Genomic DNA, 23,842 nt, shown 5'->3' with positions numbered 1-23,842 from the left:
AGGGGGGGGGGGGGGGGGGGGGGGGGGGGGGGGGGGGGAGCAGGAGGCAGTCGCGTGCGGTGGCTTGGCCTGGTTCAGGGGTGGACTTCGAAGGCCAGCAGGCTCAGCCTTGACCCTGTACAAAGCAAGGCGAGGGAGAGAAGGACGTGGGGAGGTGTTGACTTACCCGCGTCCTCACCGTGTCCAGGGAGATGACCGTGGGCCAGCCAGGCTGTGCCGTGGGATGGGGAGGTTGACAGATGAAAAGCTGTTCAGGGCCAGATTCCGCGGTGACCCCACTCCGCTCCTCCCCAGCTGCCACAAGAGGGCGCATTGCAGGCCTCCTGCCCCTGGCCACCTCCCTCCCTCCGACGACGGACAGACGGAGCAGGCATGTTCTCAGGGGAAGCCCTGAGGTGCCTGCCAGCCCGCCTGCCTGTGCTGCTCACGAGGCAACACCCCCCAGTCTGGGCCACCCCCAGGCTCCGTGCTAACCCTGCACGACCCCCCCGGAAGGCCACCAGCTTCCTCACGCAGCCCCCAGTGCTGGGTCCACCCTTGGATGCCGCCTGTACCTCTACCCGCCTAGCTGCTCGAGCGCAGTCAGGCTTGTGCGAGACGTCCCCCGTCCGTCTGCAGATGTTGTCCCCTCTGCCTCCTAAATCGTCTGTTCCAGCTCCTCCCTATGCCTTTGTGGCCACTGCCCCGTCCTGGCGCTCCACCTCTCCCGGGGGACCTTTCCAAACATCATGGCAAAAGGGAACACTATGAGGACAGTAACAAGATCAGCGGTTGTCAGGGGTTGGGGGGAGGATGAACAGGTGGAGCACGGGGATTCGGGGGCCGGGGGTGGGCACCTGTCCTGATGCCCTCGTCCAGACCCACAGAATGTGCGCCACCAGGCGTGGCCCTGACGTCGTCTGTGGACTCTGGGTGATGATGGCGTGTCCGTGGAGGCTCGTCCACCGTAACAGACGCCCCACTCCGGTGTGGATGTGGCTGGTGGGGGGACGAAGGCTGTGCCCGTGTGCAGGGAATGGGAAATCTCTGTACCTCCCTCTCCTTTGCTATAACCTAGAACTGTTCAAAAAAAATTCTTAAAAACGAAGTCATGGCACTTTTCTCCTTGGATCTCTGACAGGGCTCCCCATTTCACTCTGAGAGTCAGGGTCCCATCCTCACCTTGGGCACAAAGACCTAGTCTGTCCAGCCTGCACCTGTTCTGCTCAGGTCCACACACCTGCTCTGCTGCTGATCACAAGTTTACTCCTACCTCAGGGCCATTGCATATGCTGCCCTATCTGTTCCCTAACATTCTCATTGCTGGTTTTGTCTCACTACTTGGTAGGTCTTAGGTGTTACCTCAGAAGCCCTCCTGCCTGATCCTTTGCTCCTGTCCCTTCCCCTTCATGGTACATCTGATGTGTTCCTAAGATTCAAATAGTTGTCTGTTGGTTTCTGTCTCCTCCCAGAATGTGAACCTGGAGGAAGTGGGCCCAGTCTGGGATGAGTGTAGTTGAGGTGGGGGGCTGCCCGTCTCCTTTTCTGAGTGTGGGAGGGAGGAGAGGTCTGTTGAGACCCAATCTGGACCATGGCCTCCAGGAGGGTGTGAAGGCAGGGTGTGGCATCCCTGGGTCCTGCCAGGCTACTTTGTTCCACTGGTTCCCCACTCCACAGTCAGCTGTCTTCAGGGTGCCTTGTTCTCTCCTGCTCCATTCTGTTGTACCTTTCCCAAAAAGACCTGCCGCCTGTGCCACCCCTGAGCCCAAAGCTGTTCTGAGCTCCTGAAGGCTTGGGGGTGGGGTTCCCTACAGGCACACTGGTTCACTACTAGGCTGTGAATACTTTGATAGGCTTCCATCATTGGTGTTTTTCCAAAGGGAGGGACCCACTGAGGGTCTGGATCTGAGACCTATGTGGCACCTTGCCAGGTCTCTACCTGATTGAATGTGGCCACAGTTCCAGCCTGGGCCCAATTTCCTCTCCTGACACTTCCCTGTCCTACAGAGGTCAGCTGGGCAAGGCCTGAGCTACAACTGTCACCCATCTGGATGGGTACCTGGATCTTCTCGGGAGAACCAGCTCCTCCCAGGTGAGCAGCCAGCCCTGCCCTCTGACCCTCTAGTCCTGTCCCCTCCCATGACCTGACCTCTCTGGGTCCTCAGTGGTTATATGTGGAGGACTGGCCTCTGTGTGGGCAGGCGGGGCCGGGCTGGACGTCACTTCATGTGTTGCAGGCTTTGAGCTGATGGGCAGCCCTTCCAGGCAGCTTCACCAACTCGAGACAAGCAGCAGGTGTTTGAGTGGAAGGAGCTGGTCTCCCTCTTGGCCAGAATACATTGGTGGGCAGGGCACAGGTCCTGGAGGGACAGGGTGGGCGACTCCTGGGCAGGCTTTCCTCCCATACCACCCAGGCTATGAGCTTGGTCTTGTCTATTATGAACCCTGAGCCAGGGTCTCCTGATGGGGAAGGAGGCCTGGCAGGGTGCAGTGGGCTCATATGGAATCAGATACCCTTGTCACGGCCAAACATCCAGCAGTAGGCAGGCCTCCCTGTGAGTTGGGATAGGCTTGGCATCCCGGTGAGGGCCATGGGTGACAGTGGGGACACTCTGCAGGTAGGTATGGACTCTCACGTTTCCAAGTGGAACTTCGAGACATGGAATGAGCCAGACCACCACGCTTTGACAACGTGTCCATGACCATGCAAGGTGGGTGGTGCCTCCGTCCTGTGAGAGGGGAAGGGGGAGCAGCCCCTCGGGCGCCAGGGTGTGGACTCTGAGTTCCCTCCCACCCAGGCTTCCTGAACTACTACGACGCCTGCTCCGAGGGTCTGCGGGCTGTTAGCCCGGCGCTGCGCCTGGGCGGCCCCGGGGACTCCTTCCACCCCTGGCCACGCTCCCCGCTGTGCTGGGCCCTCCTGGGGCACTGTCACAACGGCACCAACTTCTTCACGGGGGAGCTGGGCGTGCGGCTGGACTACATCTCCCTCCACAAGAAGGTACAATCGTCCCCCCACCCCGCGCCCCCTGTCCCTCCGCCCGCCAGGGGACCCCGCCTTCTCAGAGTCACGAGAAGTCGTCCTGAGGCCAACCCCCGCAGGGCGCGGGCAGTTCCATCTACATCCTGGAGCAGGAGAAGGCGACCGTGCAGCAGATACAACGGCTCTTCCCCAAGTTTGCCGACACCCCCATTTACAACGACGAAGCGGACCCGCTGGTGGGCTGGTCCCTGCCGCAGCCTTGGCGAGCCGACGTGACCTACGCGGCCCTGGTGGTGAAGGTAGGCCGGCCCCCAGGCCCTACCCCACGAGCGGCTCCTGACGCGGGGGGAGGGTGCGGGCGCGTGGCCGGGAGGTCTCCAGCGCCCGGACGCCTGCAGGTCATCGCCCAGCACCAGAACCTGCTGGTGGCCAACACCAGCTCCGCGCTGCGCTACGCGCTCCTGAGCAACGACAACGCCTTCCTGAGTTACCACCCGCACTACTTCACGCAGCGCACGCTCACCGCGCGCTTCCAGGTCAACACCACGCGTCCGCCGCACGTCCAGCTGCTGCGCAAGCCCGTGCTCACCGCCATGGCGCTGCTGGCCCTGCTGGGTAGCCCCCTCCCTCTCTGCGCCCGCCCAGACCGGAGACGGACGAGACCGCCGGGTGCACCCTGGGCGGGGCCAGGACCAAGGCCTGGGTCGGTCGGGCAGGGCTGTCATTCCAGGCCCTTGTGGCTTGTGCAAAGGCCCCAAGGCTGGGGAAGCACCGATGTATATGCCCTGCGGGGGGAGGGGAGGTTCTTGCCCCTCCCGCCCCGCTTCCCCAGCTCAGTGGGTCACGTGGCTGGGCCCTCCTGGGGCGGGACCCCTTATGGAGGGGAATGAATGAGGGGAAGCCAGGCCCGGGGAGGGCGGCGCGGGGAGGCTGTGGTTCCGCCTAGCGACAACCCCACCCCTGCCCTGCAGACAGCGAGCAGCTCCGCGCGGAGGTGTCGCAAGCCGGGACGGTGCTGGACAGCAACCACACGGTGGGCGTCCTAGCCAGCGCCCACAGCCCAGCAGGCCCCCTTGACGCCTGGCGCGCCACGGTGCTGCTCTATGCGAGCGACGACACAAGCGCCCATGCCAACCGCAGTGTCTCCTTGACCCTGCGCCTGCACGGGGTGCCCCCAGCCCCGGGTGAGCTGGGGTCCCAGGGAAGGGGTGGCTCTGCAGGGGGTGGGCCCGGCGAGGCGTGGCTCCAGTGTCCGGCTCCGCAGGGCTCGTCTACGTCACGCTGTACCTGGACAACCAGCTCTGCAGCCCCCATGGCGAGTGGCAGCGCCTCGGCCGGCCGGTCTTCCCCTCCGCAGAGGAGTTCCGGCGCATGCGCGCAGCGGAGGTCCGAGGGCAGGGTAGGGGTGGGGGCAGGGCGGCTGTCGAGATCCCAAGGCCCTGAGTACCAGTCCCTGTCCCCAGGACCCGGTGGTCATGGCGCCACGCCCCTTCCCTGACAGTGGCCGTCTGACACTTCGCCCGGAGCTCCGGCTGCCCTCGCTCCTGCTCGTGCACGTGTGCGCACGCCCTGAGAAGCCACCAGGCCAGGCAAGTGGCAGCCCCCTACCCCGCTGCCCAGGCTCCTCCAACCCCCCAGTCACTGAGCCTCTCCCTGCAGGTGACCCGACTCCGTGCTCTGCCCTTGACCAGGGGGCAGGTGCTTTTGGTCTGGTCCGATGAGCATGTGGGCTCCAAGTGCGTGAGTGCATCACGGCCACTCCCCTAATCCCCATCCTGTATGAGCTGCTAGTCACGCTTATGCCTGGTGCCTTGGGGCTGCAGTGCCCACGTGGTCCCTCCACTGTGGTCCTCCAACTCCTCCCCGCCTCCACCGCTCACACCCCCACTCCCGCTGTTCTCGCAGCCACACAGATGGCCCAAGACATCCCAGCCTGCTCGATCGGGGGTGGGGGTACCTGCAGGGAACATTGACAGGTGGCACTTGTGCTCCAGTCCCCTCTCTTCATCACGTGTGGCCTGTCATCATGGCTGGAAGAGGGCCAGGAACCCGGGGAGGGCTCAGGGAAGGGGCTGTGAGTCTACCCTGGACGCCAGCCCTGGTCCTGACTGACCATCTCCAGGTGCCTGTGGACGTATGAGATCCAGTTCTCCACGGACGGTGAGGTGTATGCTCCTGTCAGCAGGAAGCCGTCAACCTTTAACCTCTTTGTGTTCAGCCCAGGTGTGCCTGTCACCCTCTGCCCTGCCCTCAGCTGCCCCATTTCTGGGCCTCAGCACAGTGTCCCGTGGGGTGGGGTCCAGGGCCTTGCAAAGCCCAGAGTTAGGGAGCTCTAGGAGTTTGGGGTGGGTTCAAGGGGGCGTGCACTCAAACACCTGTGTATGTTTGCATCCCCAGACACTGTCGCCACCTCTGGCTCCTACCGGGTTCGAGCAGTGGACTACTGGGCCCGGCCAGGCCCCTTCTCGAATCCTGTGCGATACCTGGAGGTCCCTGCACCATGAGGGCCCCCACTGCCCTGTGACCGTGAGGCTGTGCTGACCCGTGAACCTGGGCGGCCAGGAGCCGAGATGGGCTGGACCACCAGCGGCCCATCGGTCGGCTCTGTTCATCCTCTCCTGTCATCTTGCTCAACCCCTTAAAGTGCCTTTCCACTCCTTGGTCTTGGGCTTGGCCTTTGTGGATGGGCCGAGGGCAGACACAGGATCTGGCTGGAGCATGGCCTTCCCCACCTCCCTTCTCTTCAGAGTGCCTTCTCCCACCAGGGGAACCAGGGTGAGGGGCAGGCTGGGCACAGGGAGACAGGTCCAGATGCCATGAGGATGGCTGCCCTGCCTACCTGGGGTCTCTGGCATCATTGCTGGGTGCAGTGGACCCCATTCCTGTCCCCTGCCCATTCTGCAGAGCAGGAGGGGGCCCACCTGGATCAGCTTGGAGCACAGATGGGAACTCACCTTCTGAGGCCCAGGCAGGCTGACCCCTGCACTCCACCAGTGGGAGGTAGGGTGGAGCTTCCAGGCTGTCTGGCCCCAACTGTGGCCAGCAGCAAAAAAGGCCCACAGTGTCAGCTGTGAGCCATGCCTGCCCCCACAGCCATCCTGGTTCCACATCTGAGCCCAGAAGGAGACAGGTGGCATGCTGAGATGAGGATGACTGGGGCTGTTGACAGAGATGCGACGGTGGGCGGGGGGCTGCATGGGGAAGTGCAGGACCCCAGGATCCTCCCCACACCCACCCCCCACCCAGGGCCAACAGAGCACGTGAGGGAGGACTCACCGGTCAAGACAGACAGGTGTGGTAAGGCCACCTGGTGAGAAGCAGAGACCTTCAGCCCAGGAGTGCAGCTAGTCTGGGGGGCCCTGTGAGCAGGGGTGGAGGTGTGGAGGTCCTGATACCACTCTCCCCACCGCCCTCCGGGGCTACCTTGGGCTTAGGGCTGGGGGAGGCGATGCGGGTCTAAAAGGGTCTGAAAGGGCAGATGGAAGATGAGGCCCGGTCGACCCCTCTGGCTTCCCACACCTGCCAGCCTGTCTACGCCAAAAACTCGAGGACCGCCAAGTCTCACCAGCTGCCTTACCACGGGTGGGAGAAGTCCGTGCGATGACGCTTCCCTCTGAACCCCACAGTCAGCCCCTGTTCCTTTGCTTGCTTTCCCGTGTGGGTACCTTAGGGCTCAGTGCCAGGGGGCCCAGCCCTTGCGTCTGTGGGGCACTGTAACCTGCTGGCTACTGTTAGTGTACAGGGGGCAGAGGGGCTCCAGGCATGGTGCTGCTGCCCGACGAAGCCCTGTCTCCGCCGGCTCAGGCCTCGTGACGAAGTGCAACCCCCTGCCAGCCTCAAGGCCCCAACTACAGAAGTGTGTTCTGTCCCAGCCCCGGAGGCCGGAAGTCTGAGACCAAGGTGCGGGCAGGGCTGGTTCCTTCCGAGGCCTCTCTCCCGGGCTCGCAGACAGTGGCCTCCTCCCTGCCTTCTGTCCTCCTGCCGTCTCCCAAGGACGCCAGTCCCGCGGGAGTAGCACCCACTCTCATGATGGCACTTTCATCACCTCCTCGAAGGCCCTGTCTCCAAATACAATTCTGTTTGGAGGCACTGGGGGTTAAAACGTCAACGTAAGAATTTGGGGGGGAGTGAGTTCAGCTCCTAATAAGCACGGACTCCATTTCTCCAGGGTGGTTGGGATCCATCACCCCAGTAGGAAAGCAGCCTCTTCTCTACCTGGTGGGTCCGTGGCCTGAGGACCCCTGATGGTTGAGGGGCCATCTCTGCTTCCAGCTTATGGGAGGGGGACTGGGTTCCTTGGTGGACTCGGTCCTTCCTTGGGTGCCAAGACCTTCAGACCCGCTGAGCAGAGATTCCTCAGGCAGGGGGGATACTCCCCTCTCCCCTCTCCCCTCTCCCCGGCTCTGTGTGTTCTGGCTCCTGGCAAAGCAGCAGCACGCACGTGGTTTGCACGTTGGCCTAGAGTTCCCAGCGTGAGCTCGCTGCCATTGTGCCGGTGGTAGGTTGGGTGCCCCCTTGGAGGGGACCGTGGCTCCAGGGCAGTTAGTGGGCATTCAGCAGGACAGCAGATGTACATCTGTGCTGTGCCCCTCGGCCCCCAGGGGTAAGTCACCGTCTCCGCCATGCTTGTAACATCCACGTCGTCGGCCTGTCACAAGATTGCTGATGCATCCCCGCTCTCTGACCACGCTGACTGGTCAGCTTTGGTCTTTGATGGTTTGGGGTCGGGCTTTCTGAGAGTTGGGGTGTCCGTGTGATTGGCCCACTTACAGGCTCTGCCCCTGCTGCAGGCTTCTTTGTACCTGGGCTCGTGGAGTTGCCATTGGGATGGCAGACAGGCCCGTGACGAGTCTCAGATGCAGGGGACGCCCCACGGATCCACGGAGGTGTTTCTGTGGGACGGCACTCTCAGTCTGTGCTGCTCCCCAGACCTTGTCCTCGAGCTCCCTGTCTTGGGCTTTATGAGTCAGGCCAACTGGTCACCGTCTGGTGTGCTGCCTTTTGCACAGCCAAGCTGGGCTAGACGTCCCCTTGGCTTGGTCGCCTGAGAGACACTGGTGTATGTGTACGTTTGCCCATGAACCGTGTCTCCCAGCAGCCAGCACCCTTGTAAAGCCCTAGGTCGGTGGAGGGAGAGGGGGAGCTGGACCCTCTTGTTCATACAGCTCACCTGCAAATGTGCTTTGGCCCCGCCTCCGGTGTTCTCACCTCAGGACGGAACACCGCATGTACTCAGTTCTCGCTGGGCACTTGGGTCAGTCAGGTCAGACCTTACCAAGACCTCAGCAGCGAGCGCAGAGCTGTTGTCAAACGGATAATGGATGTTGACCGAGGAGGAAGCGGCCCTGCTCGGGGATGCTAGGAGTCTGGGCCAGAGCTGTTTCTCTTGTTGGCACCTGCCAGAGGCCTGTCTGCCACAGATGTGTCGGGCACCGTGGGCCTGATGGGCTGTCCTCCCAAGTGGCAAGATGGCCCGCGGCATGCCTGGACGTGCCAGGGGGCCTTTTCTTGCAACGGTGCATGACGCCCGGGAAGTTGGTTAGAGAAGCATGCACAGACGTGGTGCGGGCTGCACCCCAAATTAGTGCCTCCTAGAAGTGGGTGCTGTGAGGTACGCTGATTTACCTTACTTCATGGGACATCCCAGCATTTCCCCTCCGGGCCCTGGAACTGCCCTGGAAGCCCCTGGCCGTCGACGGGGCTTATCTTCCACCCTGTGGTCAGCCCGGGTTTGCCTAAGGCATCCGGGGTGCCTGTTAACCCCACACACCCGGTCCCATCAGCATAATGTCCTCAAGCAAACCAAGATCCCCCAGGATCCTACTAAGCCTGGGAGAGGGGGTGCCATCGGGAAACGGTGGAAGCACGCTCACGGCCCCACCGTGTGAAGGTCCCCACCGTGTGAGGGCAAGCTGCCGCTGATTCTCCTCCTCGGTGAGGCTAGAAAGGAAGCATTTCTAGCTGTGTATTGAGAGACACACTGTGTGCTTCTCTGCAGGAAACATAACCTCAGCTATGGCTGCCGTGGCCACGGGGTGCGCTCGTCCCCTGTCCTAACAGCATCTGACAGAGTTCTGTGGGAACACAGAAGGACCCCTCCTCCCCCTGCAGCTTCCAGGTGTCCTACTGGAACGAATCTCTGCAGTTTCCAGAAACGTGGTGGGTTTGGCTTGCAGGGAGGGGCGGGCCTGGGGGCTTCTGTGCTGGCCTTCCCTGCGCAGGTCAGGGAACCAACGTGGGATGAAGCCACCCCTCTCCCTACGTTTGGGGGACTGCAGAAACCCGAGCAGGAAGGGTCTTGGCTCACAGGCTCTGGCCAGGGCCCATGTACTGTCAGACGTCCCCAGGCCCCCGTTGGTGTCTGATGGTTTTCAGGCATTCTCATCGGTTCAAGGCCATTATCCAGTAACCCCCAGGAGGTCTGAGAGCACTCACCTGAAAATGGCCACAGGGCCCCTTACATACCTGGGGACACATAACAGTAACCGGATTCTGAGTTCTTTTTTTCAGGGGACCCCACCTCCCTCCCCCATCAAGGGCTCTGGGTCCATGACCCGGCTTAAATGTGGGGCCTGGACACGAGGCCCTGAAGCCTCATAGTGACAGGTTATGTTTGAAAACTGCCCACCAGACCACCATCACCTCTTGTTTGCAGAAGACCCCTGAAGTTCAGAAACACCCATGTGTGCGAAACCAGGGTCTTCTCAAAACTTCAGTCTGACTCACTAGCCTGTCTGGGGTGGGGGCCAGGACAGCATTTCCAGGACCCTCGGGCGCTACTGGTCCCAGGAGCGTGCACGAGAGCAGCAGGTCAGAGTCGGGCCCCCTTCCAGGGGCTCAGGCTGGCCCAGCGCACTGGCTGCATGTCCCACACTTGTGCAGGGACGAGACCCACTCTGTGAGGCTTCCAGGCTCCCTCTTCCTGGAGGCTGTCTCAGAATCTAACCTCCCTTTGGTTCTGGAGGCAGAGGGATGATCCAGGCACAGATGTGGTCACACGGGGGCGTGATGGCCTCACTAGAGGACTCAGCAGCCTTGGTCTCCTGTCCATCTGTCCCGAGTCCTTCTCAGGTCTTGGGTGTCCCTCTCCTTGAAAATCGCATTCCTCAGCAAGTGAAGGCTTCAGCTGGTCCAGCCTTGTGTCGGACTGCAGCACATAGAACGAGGTTGTGTGCCCACCCTGTGGCCAGAGAGGCCCCGGTCCCACATGCCCTCAGCTCACTTTCCTTTCTTCCCTTTCAAGGGAGAGGGAGAGGTGCCCAGACTTCACACGCACTGCTGTTGCTATAGCAACCAGCCCCTTGCTGCCACCTGCACTCCGCCCAGTGCCGCCACCCACCACCCGGGGAATTTGAGTACCCATGACGCCATTTCCCATCTGCAGGGTCAGCCCCGAGTTCCTCGGATCTGAGTCACTGATGCCAGGAGACCATGTGGAAGGTCTGTGTCGTGGGGCCACCACGAGTGCTGATGGCCCCATCGGTCAGGCCCCTGGCCCCCACACTCCAGCTCAGCTGTAACGCAGGGACTGGTTGTATGGGTGCGTCAGAGAGCAGAGAGTCCAAGGGAGGCTCCTGCAGGGACCAGGGCAGCTGGCATGGGCGTTACCCTTCCCAGGTGTGAGGGAGGAAGAGGGTTGCCCCACAGACCTCTGAACTTGCCCTTGGACTCCTTCCAGATTATGCAGAGACCAAACCCAAGTGGAAGCCAAAGGCAGAGAAGCCAGGTGCCACCAGACACCTGGGCATGACCTGGACTCCAGCACGGGGAGGGAAAGTGGGGGGTAGAGAAGGAGGGAAAGGAGTCGGGCCCTTTGCAGGCCCCAGGAGGGGTGGAGGGACTGCAGAAGAGGGACTGCACCTGAGCCTGGTGCCCTTGCCCGCAGCCCAGAGGGGGCACCGCGTCCGCTTGGGCAGGGGGATATGAATGGAGTTCAGCCCCTGGCATGATGGAACGTCATGAATGCAGACCCTTCCAAGACCAAGAGAAGGTCAGCTGCCAGAGGTCATGCATGGGTCCTCTCCCACCCAACACCTCAAGATTACCATGGAGGGCAGCACTGCCTGCCCTGCCCACTGGGGTGCAGCCCAAGCACCGTGAGACCAGGCCAGAAATCTCCCCTGCACTCTCCTGCTCAAGGGTCTCCACTGGGTTGGCAGAGGAGAGGAGCTGCCTGTAGGGTGCTCCAAGTGGCCCCTCCCTGCCCAGGGGAGTAGGGCTGCAGACACCCCTAATTAGCAGCAGGAGGTGGCCAAAGCCCCATTGTCTGCCCTCCACACCTGCTAGAACCCGTCCTCCTGGGGCCCTGGGCCAGCTTGTAGAATGGCCACCCCTCCAGGTGAGGTCAGGTGTAGCAGACGCCCTGTGGGGGGGGGGGGCTGTGAATGCCAGCACCATCCCCAGGTCCGGCCCCCCCCCCACTGCCTTTGGGGAGAGCTACAGAGAAACCTGACAGGGAACCCCCAGGGCCGATGACAGTGCTGAGCCGGGCTTCTCCATCAGGTAGGCTCGTCCACCCATCAGCCCTGGTCAGGATGGCTCACCGGGGCAGGGATACCCTCAGGGATTCAGGGGGGCACATATGCAGGGGCCTGAGGCTCAATCTCAGAGTGCTGGTCAGCCCCAGGAGTTCTCGCCCCACCCTGTGAGAGCCGGCCATGAAGCAGGACACCGGGTGAGCTCCTGTGGGGACAGCCGACCCTAGGAACGGGTCAGGGCTCAGAGAAACGGGCTGCTCTCCTGAGCTCACCTCTCAGGGGGTGCACATGGGGCTGCCCACCCTACAGTGTCTATGGCTGCGAGGCACAGGTAGCACCCAAGTGTCCCTCAAAGAGAAAGGAGTAAGTGGGTCCAGGCCCCTCCAAACTGTGGTTCAGAGCAGATCCAGGAACGGGGCCCGCCCTGTGCTCTGTAAGGGAAAGCTCCGGTGAGGGTCTAAGCTGAACTAATAGGTCACAGGAGGGAAGGTGACACCAGAAATGTGGTTTGTGCATGAAAAAATCAAAACCGGGGCGCCTGGGTGGCACAGGGGCGCCTGGGTGGCACAGCGGTTAATCGTCTGCCTTCGGCTCAGGGCGTGATCCTGGCGTTACGGGATCGAGTCCCACATCAGGCTCTTCCGCTATGAGCCTGCTTCTTCCTCTCCAACTCCCCCTGCTTGTGTTCCCTCTCTCGCTGGCTGTCTCTCTCTGTCGAATAAATAAATAAAAAATCTTTAAAAAAAAAAAGAAAAAAAAGAAAAAGTATTTGGCAAAATACAGCATCCTTTCCTAGCCCCCCGAACCCTCCACGAAGGCCCCTCCTCTGTCTTTCTAGTCCCTCAACCTGGTTTGTCTTTTAAAAAAATAGTACTTTATTGAGTGCGATAACCTGCACGATTTAAAGCGTACAATTTGACGAGTTTGGACACGTGTACGTCCGTGAGCGCCATCTAGCTAGTGCACATCGGTGAGCCCCAAAGTCGCCCCGGCTCCCCTGCTCTGGACCCCGCCCCGCCCCAGGCAGCCGCAGATGGGCCTTCCGTCACCACAGCTCCCCGGGCTTTTCTAGAACGTCAGGCAGACGCCATCGCACGGCGCGCACTCTCTCCTTTCCGTGTTTCTTTGGCTTAGCGTAACTATTTTGAGATTTGCCCGTGTTGCTGCGAGAGTGTTTTCTGCTAACCTGTTGTATGCGTGTGAGTCAGTCGGGTGGCCCGCTCGCTTGTCAGACATTTGGGCAGTTTCCAGTTTGGGGCTATTTCAAGTAAAGCTGCCGTGAACATTCGAGCACAAGTATCTGTGTGGACATGTGCCTTCTTTTCTGTTGGGTGAACACCTAGGCGTGGAACGACCAGATCACGGGACGACACTTGATGTGTGAGGAAACGTGCCCCACTGTTTTCCAGGACAGTTGCCCCCACGGCACTGTTGGCTGTGCGCGCTCCCGTGACCAGCTTCTCCCCACGGATCTTGCATCCCGTTGAGCTCGCTAAAGGGGGTTGGTTCTAGCGGCTTTGTTTGGGTAGGTTACATCGATTTTTTACATAGATGACCATGTCATTTGCAAATCAAGACCATTTCACTTATTTCTTCCCAATTTGTACTGGTTTGAACCTGCAGTATGATGTTGAGTAGCAGTGAAAAGAGCAAACCCAACACCTGGTTCTGATTTTAGCAGAAGCTTTAACATTGGTCTTTAACCATTAAGTATGACGTCACCCATAACATTTCGTCCGGTTGGAGAAGACTTTTCTATGCCCAGTTCGCTGAGAGTTTTTAAAAATCAGGAATGGGTGTTGGGTTCTGTCCAGTGCTTTTTCTGCCTCTGTTGAGATAATCTTCCTGATTTTCCTTTCTGTTAATATGGTAAGTTACAGGGGCACCTGGCTGGCTCCATCGGTTAAGCATCCGACCCTCAGTTTCAGCTCAGGTTGTGATCTTGGGTTGTGAGATTGAGCCCCGCATCAGGCTCTGTGCTTAGGATTTTCCCTCTCTCCTTTGCCCCTCTCCCCAAATAAATAAATAAAATCTTAAAAAATACATGGCAAGTTACATGAATTAATTTTCAAATGTTAAACCAACTTTGCATCCCTGAGATAAGCCCCAGTTGATCGTGATATATTTTATATTGTTTTTATCTTGTTGGTAATGTTACTGGCTTCATGGAATGAGTTGAGATGCATTCCCTTCTCTTCCCTTTTCTGGTAGTATTTGTAGAGAATGGGTTATATCTCCTTCCTGAATGTTTTTTAGTCATCTCTACACCCAGTGTGGGGCTCGAACTCACCACCCTGAGACTGAGTCGCACGTCCCACTGACCGAGCCGGCCAGGTGCCCCCTCGCTAAATGTTTTGTAGAATTTCTCAGGAAAGTCCTCTGGGCATGATGTTCTCTTTGTGGGAGGGTTTTTAACGAAAAGTTCACACCATTTAATAGGTATATTCAGGCTCTCTCTCTCTTCCAGAGTGAGCTCTGGCAGTTTGTAATTTCCAGTGAATTTGTCCATTTCATCTAATGTGTCAGATCTGTTGTCATAAAGTTATTCACAACATTTCCTATTATTGTATAATGGGTGCAGAATTTGTACTGGTGTGACCTCACTCCTTCCATTCATCAATAGTGTGTCTTCCCTCTTTGATTCCAGCTGTTTCTTAAAGAAACAGCTTTTGGGTCATTATTTTTCTCCGTTTTCTATTTCATTGATTTTTAATTATTATTTCTTTTTATCATTTCTCTTTTTCTGTCTGCTTTGGGATTCATCTCTTCTCATATTTTCTAGTTTCTTTAGGTGGAAGCTAAGGTCATTGGTTTGAGACATGTCTTTTCTTAAATAGGTGTTTAGTGCTACAAGTTTCTCTAAGACCTGCTTTAACCGCATTCCAAATAAAGGTTTTTATTTTATTTTTTTACACGTTGTCTTTTCATTTCCATTTAGTTCAAAATAATTTTTAATTTTCTTTTTGTTTTTTTCTTCAATATATGGAAAATTAAGAAGTGGATTATTTGGTTTGCAAATATTTGATAATTTTCCAGATAGCCTTCTGTTAGCAATCTCTAATATAATTGTACTGTGGTCAGAGAACATTCTTTTGATGACTTGAATTATTTTGCATATGTTGAGACTTGGGTCCAGAAGATGAAAGACTCTTCTATAAATATCAATTAGGCCAAGTTAGTTGGCAGTCCTCTATGTCCCTAATTATTTTCTGCCCACTCGTTGAAGCTAATATTGGGAGAAGAGCATGGAACTCCACATGCAATTGTGGACATGCCATTTCCCCCAGTGTTTGACTTTCATTATCTGTCATTAGGTTCACGCACATTTAGAGTTACGTCCTTTATCAGTTTGCTTTTATGACATTACCCTGTTTAGCCCTGGTGATATTCTCACTGTGAAACTGACTTCGTCTGATACCAGGATAGCCGCTCGAGCTTTCTTTTTATGAGTGTCAGCGTGGGAATCCTTTCCCAGCCTTTTACGTTCACCTATGTGTGTCTCTGTGTGAAGTGTGTTTATGTAGGTAACATAGAGTTGAATCTTGCTATTTTGCCCAATCTGGCAACCTTTGCCATTGATTGATTGACTGATTTTTAAAAATTTATTCATTTGAGAGAAAGAGAGAGAGCAGGAGCAGGGGCTGGAAGAGGGAGAAGCAGACGTCCCACTGAGCCGGGAACCTGATGTGGGACTTGATCCCAGGACCCTGAGATCATGACCTGAGCTGAAGGCAGACGCTTCACAGACGGGGCCACCCAGGTGCCTTGACAACCTCTGCCTTTTAATTGGGGTATTTAGACTGTTTACATTTAGTGTGATTATTGATGTGGTTGGGCTTACTCTACCATCATGCTATTTATCTTTTATTTACCTTGTCTGCTATTTCCTCTCTTTTTCTGCCTTCTTTCCTTTTTAAAAAAATTATTCCACCTGTCTCCTTTGTTGCTTTATTAGGTGTAATGCTTTCTTAGGCTATTGTAATGATTGCTTTGGGGTTTATACTGCATGTTTTTAACTTGGCAAGTGATATGATACCATCTCTATGTAGTAAGAGAGCCCTACAACACTGTATTTTCACTTTCCCCTCCCAGCTTTTGGGCTCTTGTGGTCATATATCTTACTTTTTCATATGATATGAGCCCCACAATACACTGTTGTTATTTTTTGTTTCAAATAGCTGATTGTCAGGGCTCCTGGTTGGCTCAGTTGGTAGAGCATGTGGCTCTTATTCTCAGGGTTGTGAGTTCAAGCCCCACACCAGGTGTGGACTCTAAAAATAATTTATAAAAAATAAATGGCTGATTGTCTTTTAAAGAGATTAAAATAATAAGAAAAGCATCTCTTATTGTTACTCATGCAGCTACTGTCTCTGGTGCTCTTTATCCTCCTCCTCCCCCTCTTCTCCTCCTCCTCCTTCTTCTTAGTGTGTGTCCGTGTCTTCAGGTTTCTATCTGGTGCCCAGAGGATGTCCTTTAACTTTTCTTGTAGTATAGATTTGCTCATGATTAATTCTTCCAGCTCCTTATGTCTGAAAACGTCCTAATTTCATCTTTTGTTTCCAAAAGATATTTTTACTGATGAAGAATGCAGGTTGGCAGGGTTTCTTTTATCAGTATTGTAAAGAGATTGCTCCACTGTCTTGCCTGCATTGTTTTCATCCAACAGGACATCAACAGAACACCCTTTTCCTTGCTCCCGTATACAAAAATTTTCCCCTGGATACTTTTTTTTTTTTTTAAGAGTTATGTATTTGAGAGAGAGAGAGAGAGAGAGAGAGTGAGCATAGGGCGAGGGGCAGAGGGAGAGGGAGAGAAAATCCCAAGCAGACTCCCCACTGAGCACAGAGCCCGACAGGGGGCTCGATCCCACAACTCTGAGATCAGAGATCATGACCCAAGCTGAAACCAAGAGTTGGACACTTAACCAGCTGAGCCATCCAGACGCCCCATCCCCTGGATACTTTTAAGCTATTCTCTTTACGGCTGTTTCCCAGCATTTTGAGAGTGACATACATGCTTTAACGTAGTCTTCTTCATGCCTCTTGTTCTTAAGTTTTGCTGAGCTTTTGGGGAGTGGGAGTTTATGTTTTTCATTACATTTGAAAAAATTCTGGCCATTTTCTTAAGATACTTCTTCTTTCTCACCTCCACTTCCTGTCCTCCGAGGACTCCAACTCCACCTGTAGTTCACCATGTGGAGTTGCCCAATGGCTCACTGACACTGTTCACTTTCCTTTTCAGTCCTTTTTGTCTCTGTGTTTCATCTGGATAGTCTTTATTGCTATGACTTCGAGTCCACAATGTTTTCTTGTGCAATATTCTATCAATCCCATTGAATGTATTCTCTATCTCAGATGTTTTAATTTTCATTTCTAGAAGTTCCATCTGAGGCTTTAAAAAATCTTCCATGTCTCTACTTAACGTATTCAGTCTTTCCTCTAGCACCGCGAACATCTGCAGTATAGTCACAGTACGTGTGCCTACTAAGTCTCACCTTTGTCACATCTGAGTTAATTTTGATTGATTTTTCCCTCTCATTATGGGTTATAATTTCTCACCTCTTTTCATCCCTAATGATTTTTGGTTTTATGTCCAACATTGTATATTCTACCTTTGGTGCTGGATAGCTTTGTATTTCTGTAGATATCCTTGTGTTTCTTTCTGGGATGTAGTTAAGTTACTTGGAACTTGTGTGATCCTTTTGGGTCTTGTTTTTAAGCTTTGTTGGGCAGGACCAGAACTATATGTAGCCTAGGGTTGATTTTTCCTTGCTACTGAGGCAAACTTTTCTTTCTACTCCAGGTGATGCCCCTTAAATTAGGAGGTTCTCAACCCTGGCTGTGAGATTCTGGCACTATTCCCACCCTCTGTGGGCTCGCATCCTTCTGGGTGGCTCTTCCCCTCAGCTAGGTGTAGCAGTCTGCAGTCAGCTGAAACTTCTGCAGATCCCTGGGGTCCCTCTCTGTATAGCTATTTCCTCTCCAGGATTCTGCCCTGTGAACTCTGCCTACCTTGCCCTCCTAGGACTCCCCGCTCTATCCCCTCAACTGAGGGAGACCTCTGGGCTCTGCCTGGATCCCCACTGCCTCACCGACCCTGGAAACTCTCTCCAGGCAGGGAGCAGGGATGGTCGTAGTCTCCCTCATTTGTTTCCCAGCTCTCAAGGATCGCTGTCCTTTGCTGTGTAATGTTCTGTGTTTGGGGTGTTGTTTTTCACATATATTTATCTCTGCCTCCCCCCCCCCTGCCGCCCCCTGTTTCAGGCGAGAGCATGTGGATCTGGTCCCTGTTACTTCATCTGGAGCAGAAGTAGAAGCCTGTACATCCACTCCTTTCAATTCCCTGCCAAGCACTTTCCACCATCTGATGCATTTCTCAGTCATTACACCTGCTACTAAGACGCCATCTTTTAGTAGGGATGCGGGCCTTGTCCGCCTGGCAAAACCCCACATCTCCAGCCCCTCTGACAGAAGCTGGCACAGGGCCAGGGAGCAGCCTGTCGTGGTTGGATGATAATATGAAGAGCAGCATACTTTGGGGGGCTCACCTGTGCCAGGCAGGTGGGAGACAGAAACTCTCGCAATCTCCATGAGAATTCTGTGGGTCAGGTTGTGGGTGTGGGGCTGAGACAGAGAGGTTAGCCCCTTGTGCCAGGTCTCAGTGTTAAAGGGGCAGAGTTTGAACCGGGTTGGCATTTCAGGTCAGTTGTCATGAAGGGGCAGTGGAAGCTTGCCAGTGGGAGGGCTTCCTGGAGAAAGTGGCCTGGGCTGGGCATTCAAGCAAGCTTGGCTTCCGCCTGGGGAGCCCCAAAAGGTGGGCCTGGGGGCTGGGAAGTGGCGAGGCCTGGGAGGGGAGCTGGGTGCCCTTTGGGGGGGCCACCTCCTTAGGTGCCTCTGCCAGGGGGCAGGGTGTCAGAACAGGGCAGGGGGCTGGCAGCGCTGGACACCCCAGAGCAGCTCTCTGGGACCCTACCCAGTACCCAGTGGGTGGGCCATGCCCCTGCCCCCCCACCCCCGCCTGGGGCCTGCTCATGGGCCCATGACCCCTCCCCACTACCCACCTTACCCCCACACTGCACTGGATTGCCTCGCATTCGGCTCACTTCCTTGTTTCTGACTTCCCCCCGCTGCAGAGCCACCTCTTCACACACCTGCCTTTGGCAGCCAACACACCTGTTGCAAGTTTTCACGCTCCAGTTGTGTCTCCCCACAAACCTGTTCCTGAAGTCCAGGGCAGCCTTCAAGCAAGCCGAGACCCCCTCCACCCACCTGCCCATTTTGTCCCAGAGCACCTCTCTGTGACCCTCAGTGCCAGCCCCCCACCCCCCTTCTCAGGTGGGCCCTAAACCAGCTCTAATTGCTTCCTCCCCATCTGCAGGGCCTGAATCAAGTACAGGAGGGCTACTCAGGTCTGCCCTTTGGGCCCTCACTCAGGGTGCAGACACACAAGGTTGGGCTGGGCTCACCTCTACCCATTCATGGGGTGCCTGCACTGGGCTGGAGACAGGATTTGGGACCCTGCCTTCTCACTTGCTTGGGAAGGGTGGGCAGTCTGGACCTTGATAGGCCCCAAACCCTGACTGTTGGCACTCCCTCACCTAGCTCTCCTCTGCCTTGGGAATGTTGGTCTGCATAGGCCTCTGCAGTTTCCGTCTTCCCAGGAAGGCTTCCTGGAAGAGGGGACTCCTAAGCGGAGAGAAACTGTTTCAGTCAGGGTTCCTGATGGCACAGTATGGATAAGGTCCAGAGGGGATTGAGAGGCTCCTGCATGGGGTGTGGGGGGGTTATTTGACCAGAGTTTGTGGGGGGAGGGGATGTGGTTAGGACCCAGGTATTCAGGGCCTCAACGGTCTCAGGGTTTGTGCTGGAGGCACTAGGGAGTCACAGCAGGATCATGGTTGTGTTTTAAATGATGATTGTTCCTTCCGGGGAAGTGACAGTGGAGGGGAAGCCTTCAGATCAGAGAGGATGGGGAGGAGGCCCTGGGGGTGCAGATGGGGGAGGAGGGGCAGCAGAGTGTGCAGGTGCTGAGACCTCAGGGGCAGCTGGGACAGTGCAGGAGAGCTGGACGCCAAAGCACTGGCTCCAGTCCTGGACTTGCTGACTGCAGACTGGGAAATCTTGGGTGAATTACCTGCCTTCCCTGTGCCTCTGTTCCTTCATCTGCATCCGGTGACAGCAAGGCACCTGCCTGCCTGGGAGGATTAAAGAAGGCGCTATGTGTGTTGGTCTCTACTACTATTGTTCATGTCCTTGGGGTTACCATCACAGTGACAGGCCTGAAGCCCCCAGGTGGGTGGTGGAAACGTACCTGCCTTCGGTCAAGGGTGCCTGGTGAGCCGGGAGCAGGGGGTGCAGAACCTCTGTGCTCCACTTCACCGGAGACCTGTTCCCCTCTCCCGGAGCCGCCTGGGACCAGAGCTGGGTATTAGATCTCTCCACGGCTCCCAGCGGCTCCCCCGGGGACCTGGATCTCAAGGCCCAAAGACCGGGGCCATCCCGTCCCCCCTCCTGGGCAACCAGGAGGTGGCCTAGCTGTGGTCAGGGCTAGCCAGAGGTCGGGCGCCCGTGGGCTCGACCAGGGCCAGCTCTGCGGGTACCAGGAGTGCTCTGAGGTTAGGGCCTCTGACACAGGCACGGTGGGTGCAGGTATGGGGTGGGCGCCGCGGCACCTGGGGGCGCGCGGGACAGGGTGGGGAGCTGCGGGCCGGGGGTGGGGGTGGGGGCCAGGGGTGGCCGGGCCAGGCTGGTGAGACAACGGGGCTGGGCGGGGGAGCGTGGTGTGGCGGGGGGTGAGGGAGGGGCGATGGCGGGGAGGGGGTGGCTGGGCTGGGTGGGGCTGACTGGGGCCGGGGGCCGGGCCCGTCCGGGGGCGGGCGGAGGGCGGGGGCTGGGGGCGGGGCCGCGCCCCAGGGAGCCGCCCCGCCCGCAGGCCGCCCGCACCGCGAGGGTTAAGGCCCAGGGCCCGGCGGGCGGGGCGGGCGCGCGCGGATTGGGGGAAAGTTTGGGCGCGGGGCGGGCGCGGGGCGGGCGCGGGGCGAGCCGGGGCGAGCCGATTGGAGGGAAGTTGTGTCGGGGCGGGGCGCGCGGCGGGCTCGGCGCTCGCTCCAGGAGAGTTGACAAAGCCCCGCAGGGAAGGACGCCTCGCGGCGCGGCGCCCCGGGCCCCTCGCCCCGCCGCCCCGGGACCCCGGCCCCGGCCTCCAGCCCCTAGACTCGACCCCTCCGCCAGCGCTGCCTCCGGACCCCGGCCTCGGCGCCGGTTCTGGCCCGAGCCGCCCGCGCCCAGGTAGCGCCGCCCCGTCCCGAGGCCGGGCCCGGGGGCGCGGGGCGCCGGGGTGCGGCGCCCGGGGCGGCGATGACCACGCAGCGCGTCCCGCGGGCCCGGCCCTGAGCCCCGCTGCCTGCCTGCCCCGCCGAGGTGAGCCCCTCCGCGCGCCCGCGACCCCGGGGGACCGACTGGGAGGGCCGACTTGGGGAGGACCAGGGTCCGGGGTCCGGGATCTGGCCGGGGGGCTGGGAGGGTCCGGGTCGCGGATGGCCGGGTGCGAGGCCGCCGGGCACCGACACGCGCCGCCGCCGCCCCTGCCGGGCCAGTGGTCCTGTCCGTGCCCCGCCCCCGCCCCTGCACCCCACGTGGGCCCCCCCCCCCCGCCCAAGCGCAAATTTGTCCGCTAATGGCGCAGGCGATTATCTGCGCGGCCGCCGGTGTTGTGTGTCCCGCGGGCAGGGCCCGAGTTACAAGCGCCAGGAATCCAGACGGTGTTTAGAGACGGGGGGCGGCGGGGGAGGCCGGTAATTAGTGTAAACCCTTTGTCTGCCTTTGATACCCACGGTGCTCCCCGCCGCCGCTTCCTCCGCCCGGAGCGCTGGCAGGGAGGGCGGGGCGGCCCGCACCCCGACCCCCGCAGCCCGGGACCGGGGTGCTGGCGGCTCCCGGGCCCTAGGCTAGAGGGTGACCACCCCTACCCCGTACGCCAGTGACCGACCCTCAATACCTCCAGGTCCGGACAGGCCAAGATGACGCCCAGCCCCACGTTGTTGCTGCTGCTGCCGTCACTGCTGCTGGGGGCCCTCCCGCCGGCCGCCGCCGCCCGAGGTGAGTCCTGGCGCCCAGCCCGGCGCCCCGGCCTGCGCCAGCGCCGCCCCTTCCCTCCCGGCCCTGAACCCTGCCACAGTGCCGGGCTGGCGCGCGTGCCTGCGCCCCGCCCCTACTGGCCCCGAGCTTGGCGGGTCTTCTCACCCGCTGGGCCCCCAGGCTCACCCCCAGGGCACACCCCCCTTTGCCCATGGGGTGCCCCAGCTCACCCATAGGGCATCCCTAGCTCACCATGCCCCTCCCCAGCTCATCTGTAGGGTCCCCCAGCTCACCCCCAGATCACCTCCAGCTCCCCCTTGGGACCCCATGCTCACTGAGAGGGCACACTTCACCCACAGGGCCCTTCTCACCCAAAGATCACCCTGTCTCACCTGTGGGGCCCCACACTTGGGGCAGAGTAGGCTCTGGCTCCAGTCCCCGCCAGGATCCTCGCACGTCCATATGTGGACCTGAAGTTGAGGGCAGCTGGTTACCCTGGCGATTTTTGTGGGGTAGGCTGTTTGGCACAGTGGACCCAATTAGGCCCCTGGGAACCTGCAGAGACCCCCATTGTGGCCAGGGTGGGGTTTGGGGACAGTGGGGACATTGTTAATGTCTGGGACTCATGACCCAGACCCGTGCCCTGAGCTTGCCTGTCCCTAGAAGACATAGCGTAGGGGCTGGGGGATTGAGTGTCCGGAACATGGAGTTGCTGCATGGCGTAGGGGGTGGGGGCTTGTCTCAAGGCAGATCCAGAAGACCACCTGCTTCGGGCTGCATACTGTCTGTCGGCGTGTGCCGTGCCAGGACTTAGACGCATGCCCGCACACCTGATGTCCAAGTTGGCAGGCCTGGGATGTCTCCTGAGGGACCCTTGCCCCGTACCCAACCCCAGCAAGGTACATCCTTGGCTGGCGGGTGATGGGAGCTACTGTTCACGGACTCCCGCCCGCCATATTCTGCACTGGCCTCTCCTCAGCTAGGCGGGCCCTTTACCCAGGCCAGCCCTTTGGGTGTGTTGACCACTCAGGATCGTCCCTGCCCTGTCCACCAGTCCTCTGAGGCTTCGTTCCCCTCCCCCCGCCACCCAGCGGGTACACCGAGCCCAACCCGGCCTTATATGGGCACGTTTGGGTGTTGGGTGGCAGGCGGCAGCCCAGGTGGGCCTAATCCCCCGCCTGCCCGGCTGGGGACTGGCCCAGTGGCTTAAGGGTGGGGGCTGCCCAGGCGTGGCTGGACCTGGCAGTGTCCTGGGCACGGCGGGCACTCAGGTCATACCCAGCAAGGCCCCCCCGGTGGCCGGCAGCCTGGATTCTGATTCCTCTTTTATCTGCTTGGACTCCCCTCATTCCCACACCTGCCTGTCCTCTGGCTACTCAGCCAGGGGGCTCTGGAGGCCGCTGTCCTGGCCTGGTCATCGGCCGGAGCTGGACGCAGAGTGGCGGATGGCGGTGATGGCAGCGGGGGGCAGGGCCTGCCTCTGTGCCAGGGGGCCCTGGAGGGGCCACACCCTGCTCTGTTCCCCTCAGCCTTGGCCTTGGGACCGCTCCTGGTCTCCAGCCCCGGCCCTTGTGCTGGCTGTGCACGGCCCTGGTGGCCGCAGGGCACTAAGAGCCGCTCTCCAAGGGGAAGATCCTGTGTGGCTTTGCAGGGTGGGGTGTTGGGGGCCCCTGTTCCTGAGCTGTGCCGGCTTCTCCTCCGGGCCTGGCCTTGAGGGGCACAGTCACGCTGGGCGCGTCCTACTTTGCGGGTGAGCAGACCGAGCGCGGACTGCCTTCAGGCAGGCAGCGCGGTGTGGAGGGAGCCAGGCTGTCTTCTGAAAGCCATCCTCCCCGTGCGTCACGCTTCCTGGAGTCAGCAGGTCTCTAGACTCAGATCATGTTTTTAAAGTTCCCCTTTCTGAAAGATTCACAATCATGGTGGGTTTGTCTTAAACAGCTTTCTCCCAATTTGAGGGAAGGTAGGATTTGGGTTTCTCACAGTGGGAACTTGAGAGGTTCCGAATGACATGCCCTTCCCGAAAGCTTTAGGAGAACTCGTGGAAGGGTTGTTCTGTTTGAATTTTTCCAAGGAGGATGGAGTGGACAGGTCTCTGGGCAGCCAGCCCTCGAGGTCACCTCCCTGTCCTCTGGACCCTGCTGGTGTGCCCTGGGAGGGCCGGGCGCGGACCTCTGGGGCTGGGTGCTGGCTGCGGGGTGCCCCACTCCACGGGGATGGTGCCCTCTTGCCGTTCGGGCTGTGTTGGGAAGGGTCGCCTGTGTGTGTGATTCAGCGGGAGGGCGTGCGGCCATCAGGAGAGCGGTCGTGGTGTGCGTGTGCGCTGGCTG

The 23,842-nt window shown here is 58.6% G+C and overlaps 2 protein-coding genes and 1 long non-coding RNA gene across 4 annotated transcripts in view; 2 read left to right on the top strand and 1 right to left on the bottom strand.

Annotated features, from left to right (window-relative positions):
• IDUA (alpha-L-iduronidase) overlaps positions 1-5,619 on the top strand; it is a 13,790-nt gene extending 8,171 nt beyond the window's left edge. Inside the window, 16 exon segments of the mRNA XM_040625390.1 lie at positions 1,989-2,016; positions 2,018-2,045; positions 2,048-2,071; positions 2,217-2,246; positions 2,249-2,321; positions 2,582-2,658; positions 2,661-2,690; positions 2,778-2,980; positions 3,082-3,261; positions 3,361-3,577; positions 3,934-4,146; positions 4,227-4,348; positions 4,426-4,551; positions 4,622-4,698; positions 5,085-5,185; positions 5,360-5,619. Coding sequence (XP_040481324.1) covers positions 1,989-2,016; positions 2,018-2,045; positions 2,048-2,071; positions 2,217-2,246; positions 2,249-2,321; positions 2,582-2,658; positions 2,661-2,690; positions 2,778-2,980; positions 3,082-3,261; positions 3,361-3,577; positions 3,934-4,146; positions 4,227-4,348; positions 4,426-4,551; positions 4,622-4,698; positions 5,085-5,185; positions 5,360-5,604 — 1,774 coding nt within the window. The 3' untranslated portion in view covers positions 5,605-5,619.
• A 13,435-nt stretch (positions 5,620-19,054) lies between these two features.
• LOC103676434 lies at positions 19,055-21,506 on the bottom strand. The gene is made up of 4 exons (XR_005833556.1): positions 21,436-21,506; positions 19,750-19,847; positions 19,573-19,633; positions 19,055-19,124 (listed from the first exon to the last, which is right to left on the bottom strand). It is a non-coding gene; the product is annotated as an uncharacterized LOC103676434 (long non-coding RNA).
• Positions 20,770-23,842, top strand: part of FGFRL1 (fibroblast growth factor receptor like 1) — a 21,084-nt gene continuing 18,011 nt past the window's right edge. Inside the window, exons 1-2 of one of the 2 annotated variants that reach the window (XM_040625487.1) lie at positions 20,770-20,858; positions 21,442-21,536. In XM_040625487.1, the coding sequence (XP_040481421.1) occupies positions 21,458-21,536 (79 nt within the window). In that variant the 5' untranslated portion in view covers positions 20,770-20,858; positions 21,442-21,457. Of the gene's footprint in view, positions 20,859-21,153; positions 21,233-21,441; positions 21,537-23,842 lie in introns of those variants that run through there. The other variant, XM_040625488.1, reaches the window with a different exon arrangement.

This window comes from Ursus maritimus, unplaced genomic scaffold (genome assembly GCF_017311325.1).
Source record: "Ursus maritimus isolate PB19 unplaced genomic scaffold, ASM1731132v1 scaffold_8, whole genome shotgun sequence".
NCBI lineage: Eukaryota > Metazoa > Chordata > Mammalia > Carnivora > Ursidae > Ursus > Ursus maritimus.
Note: the sequence above shows the minus strand (reverse complement) of the source record. Positions and strands in the feature narration are given on the sequence as shown.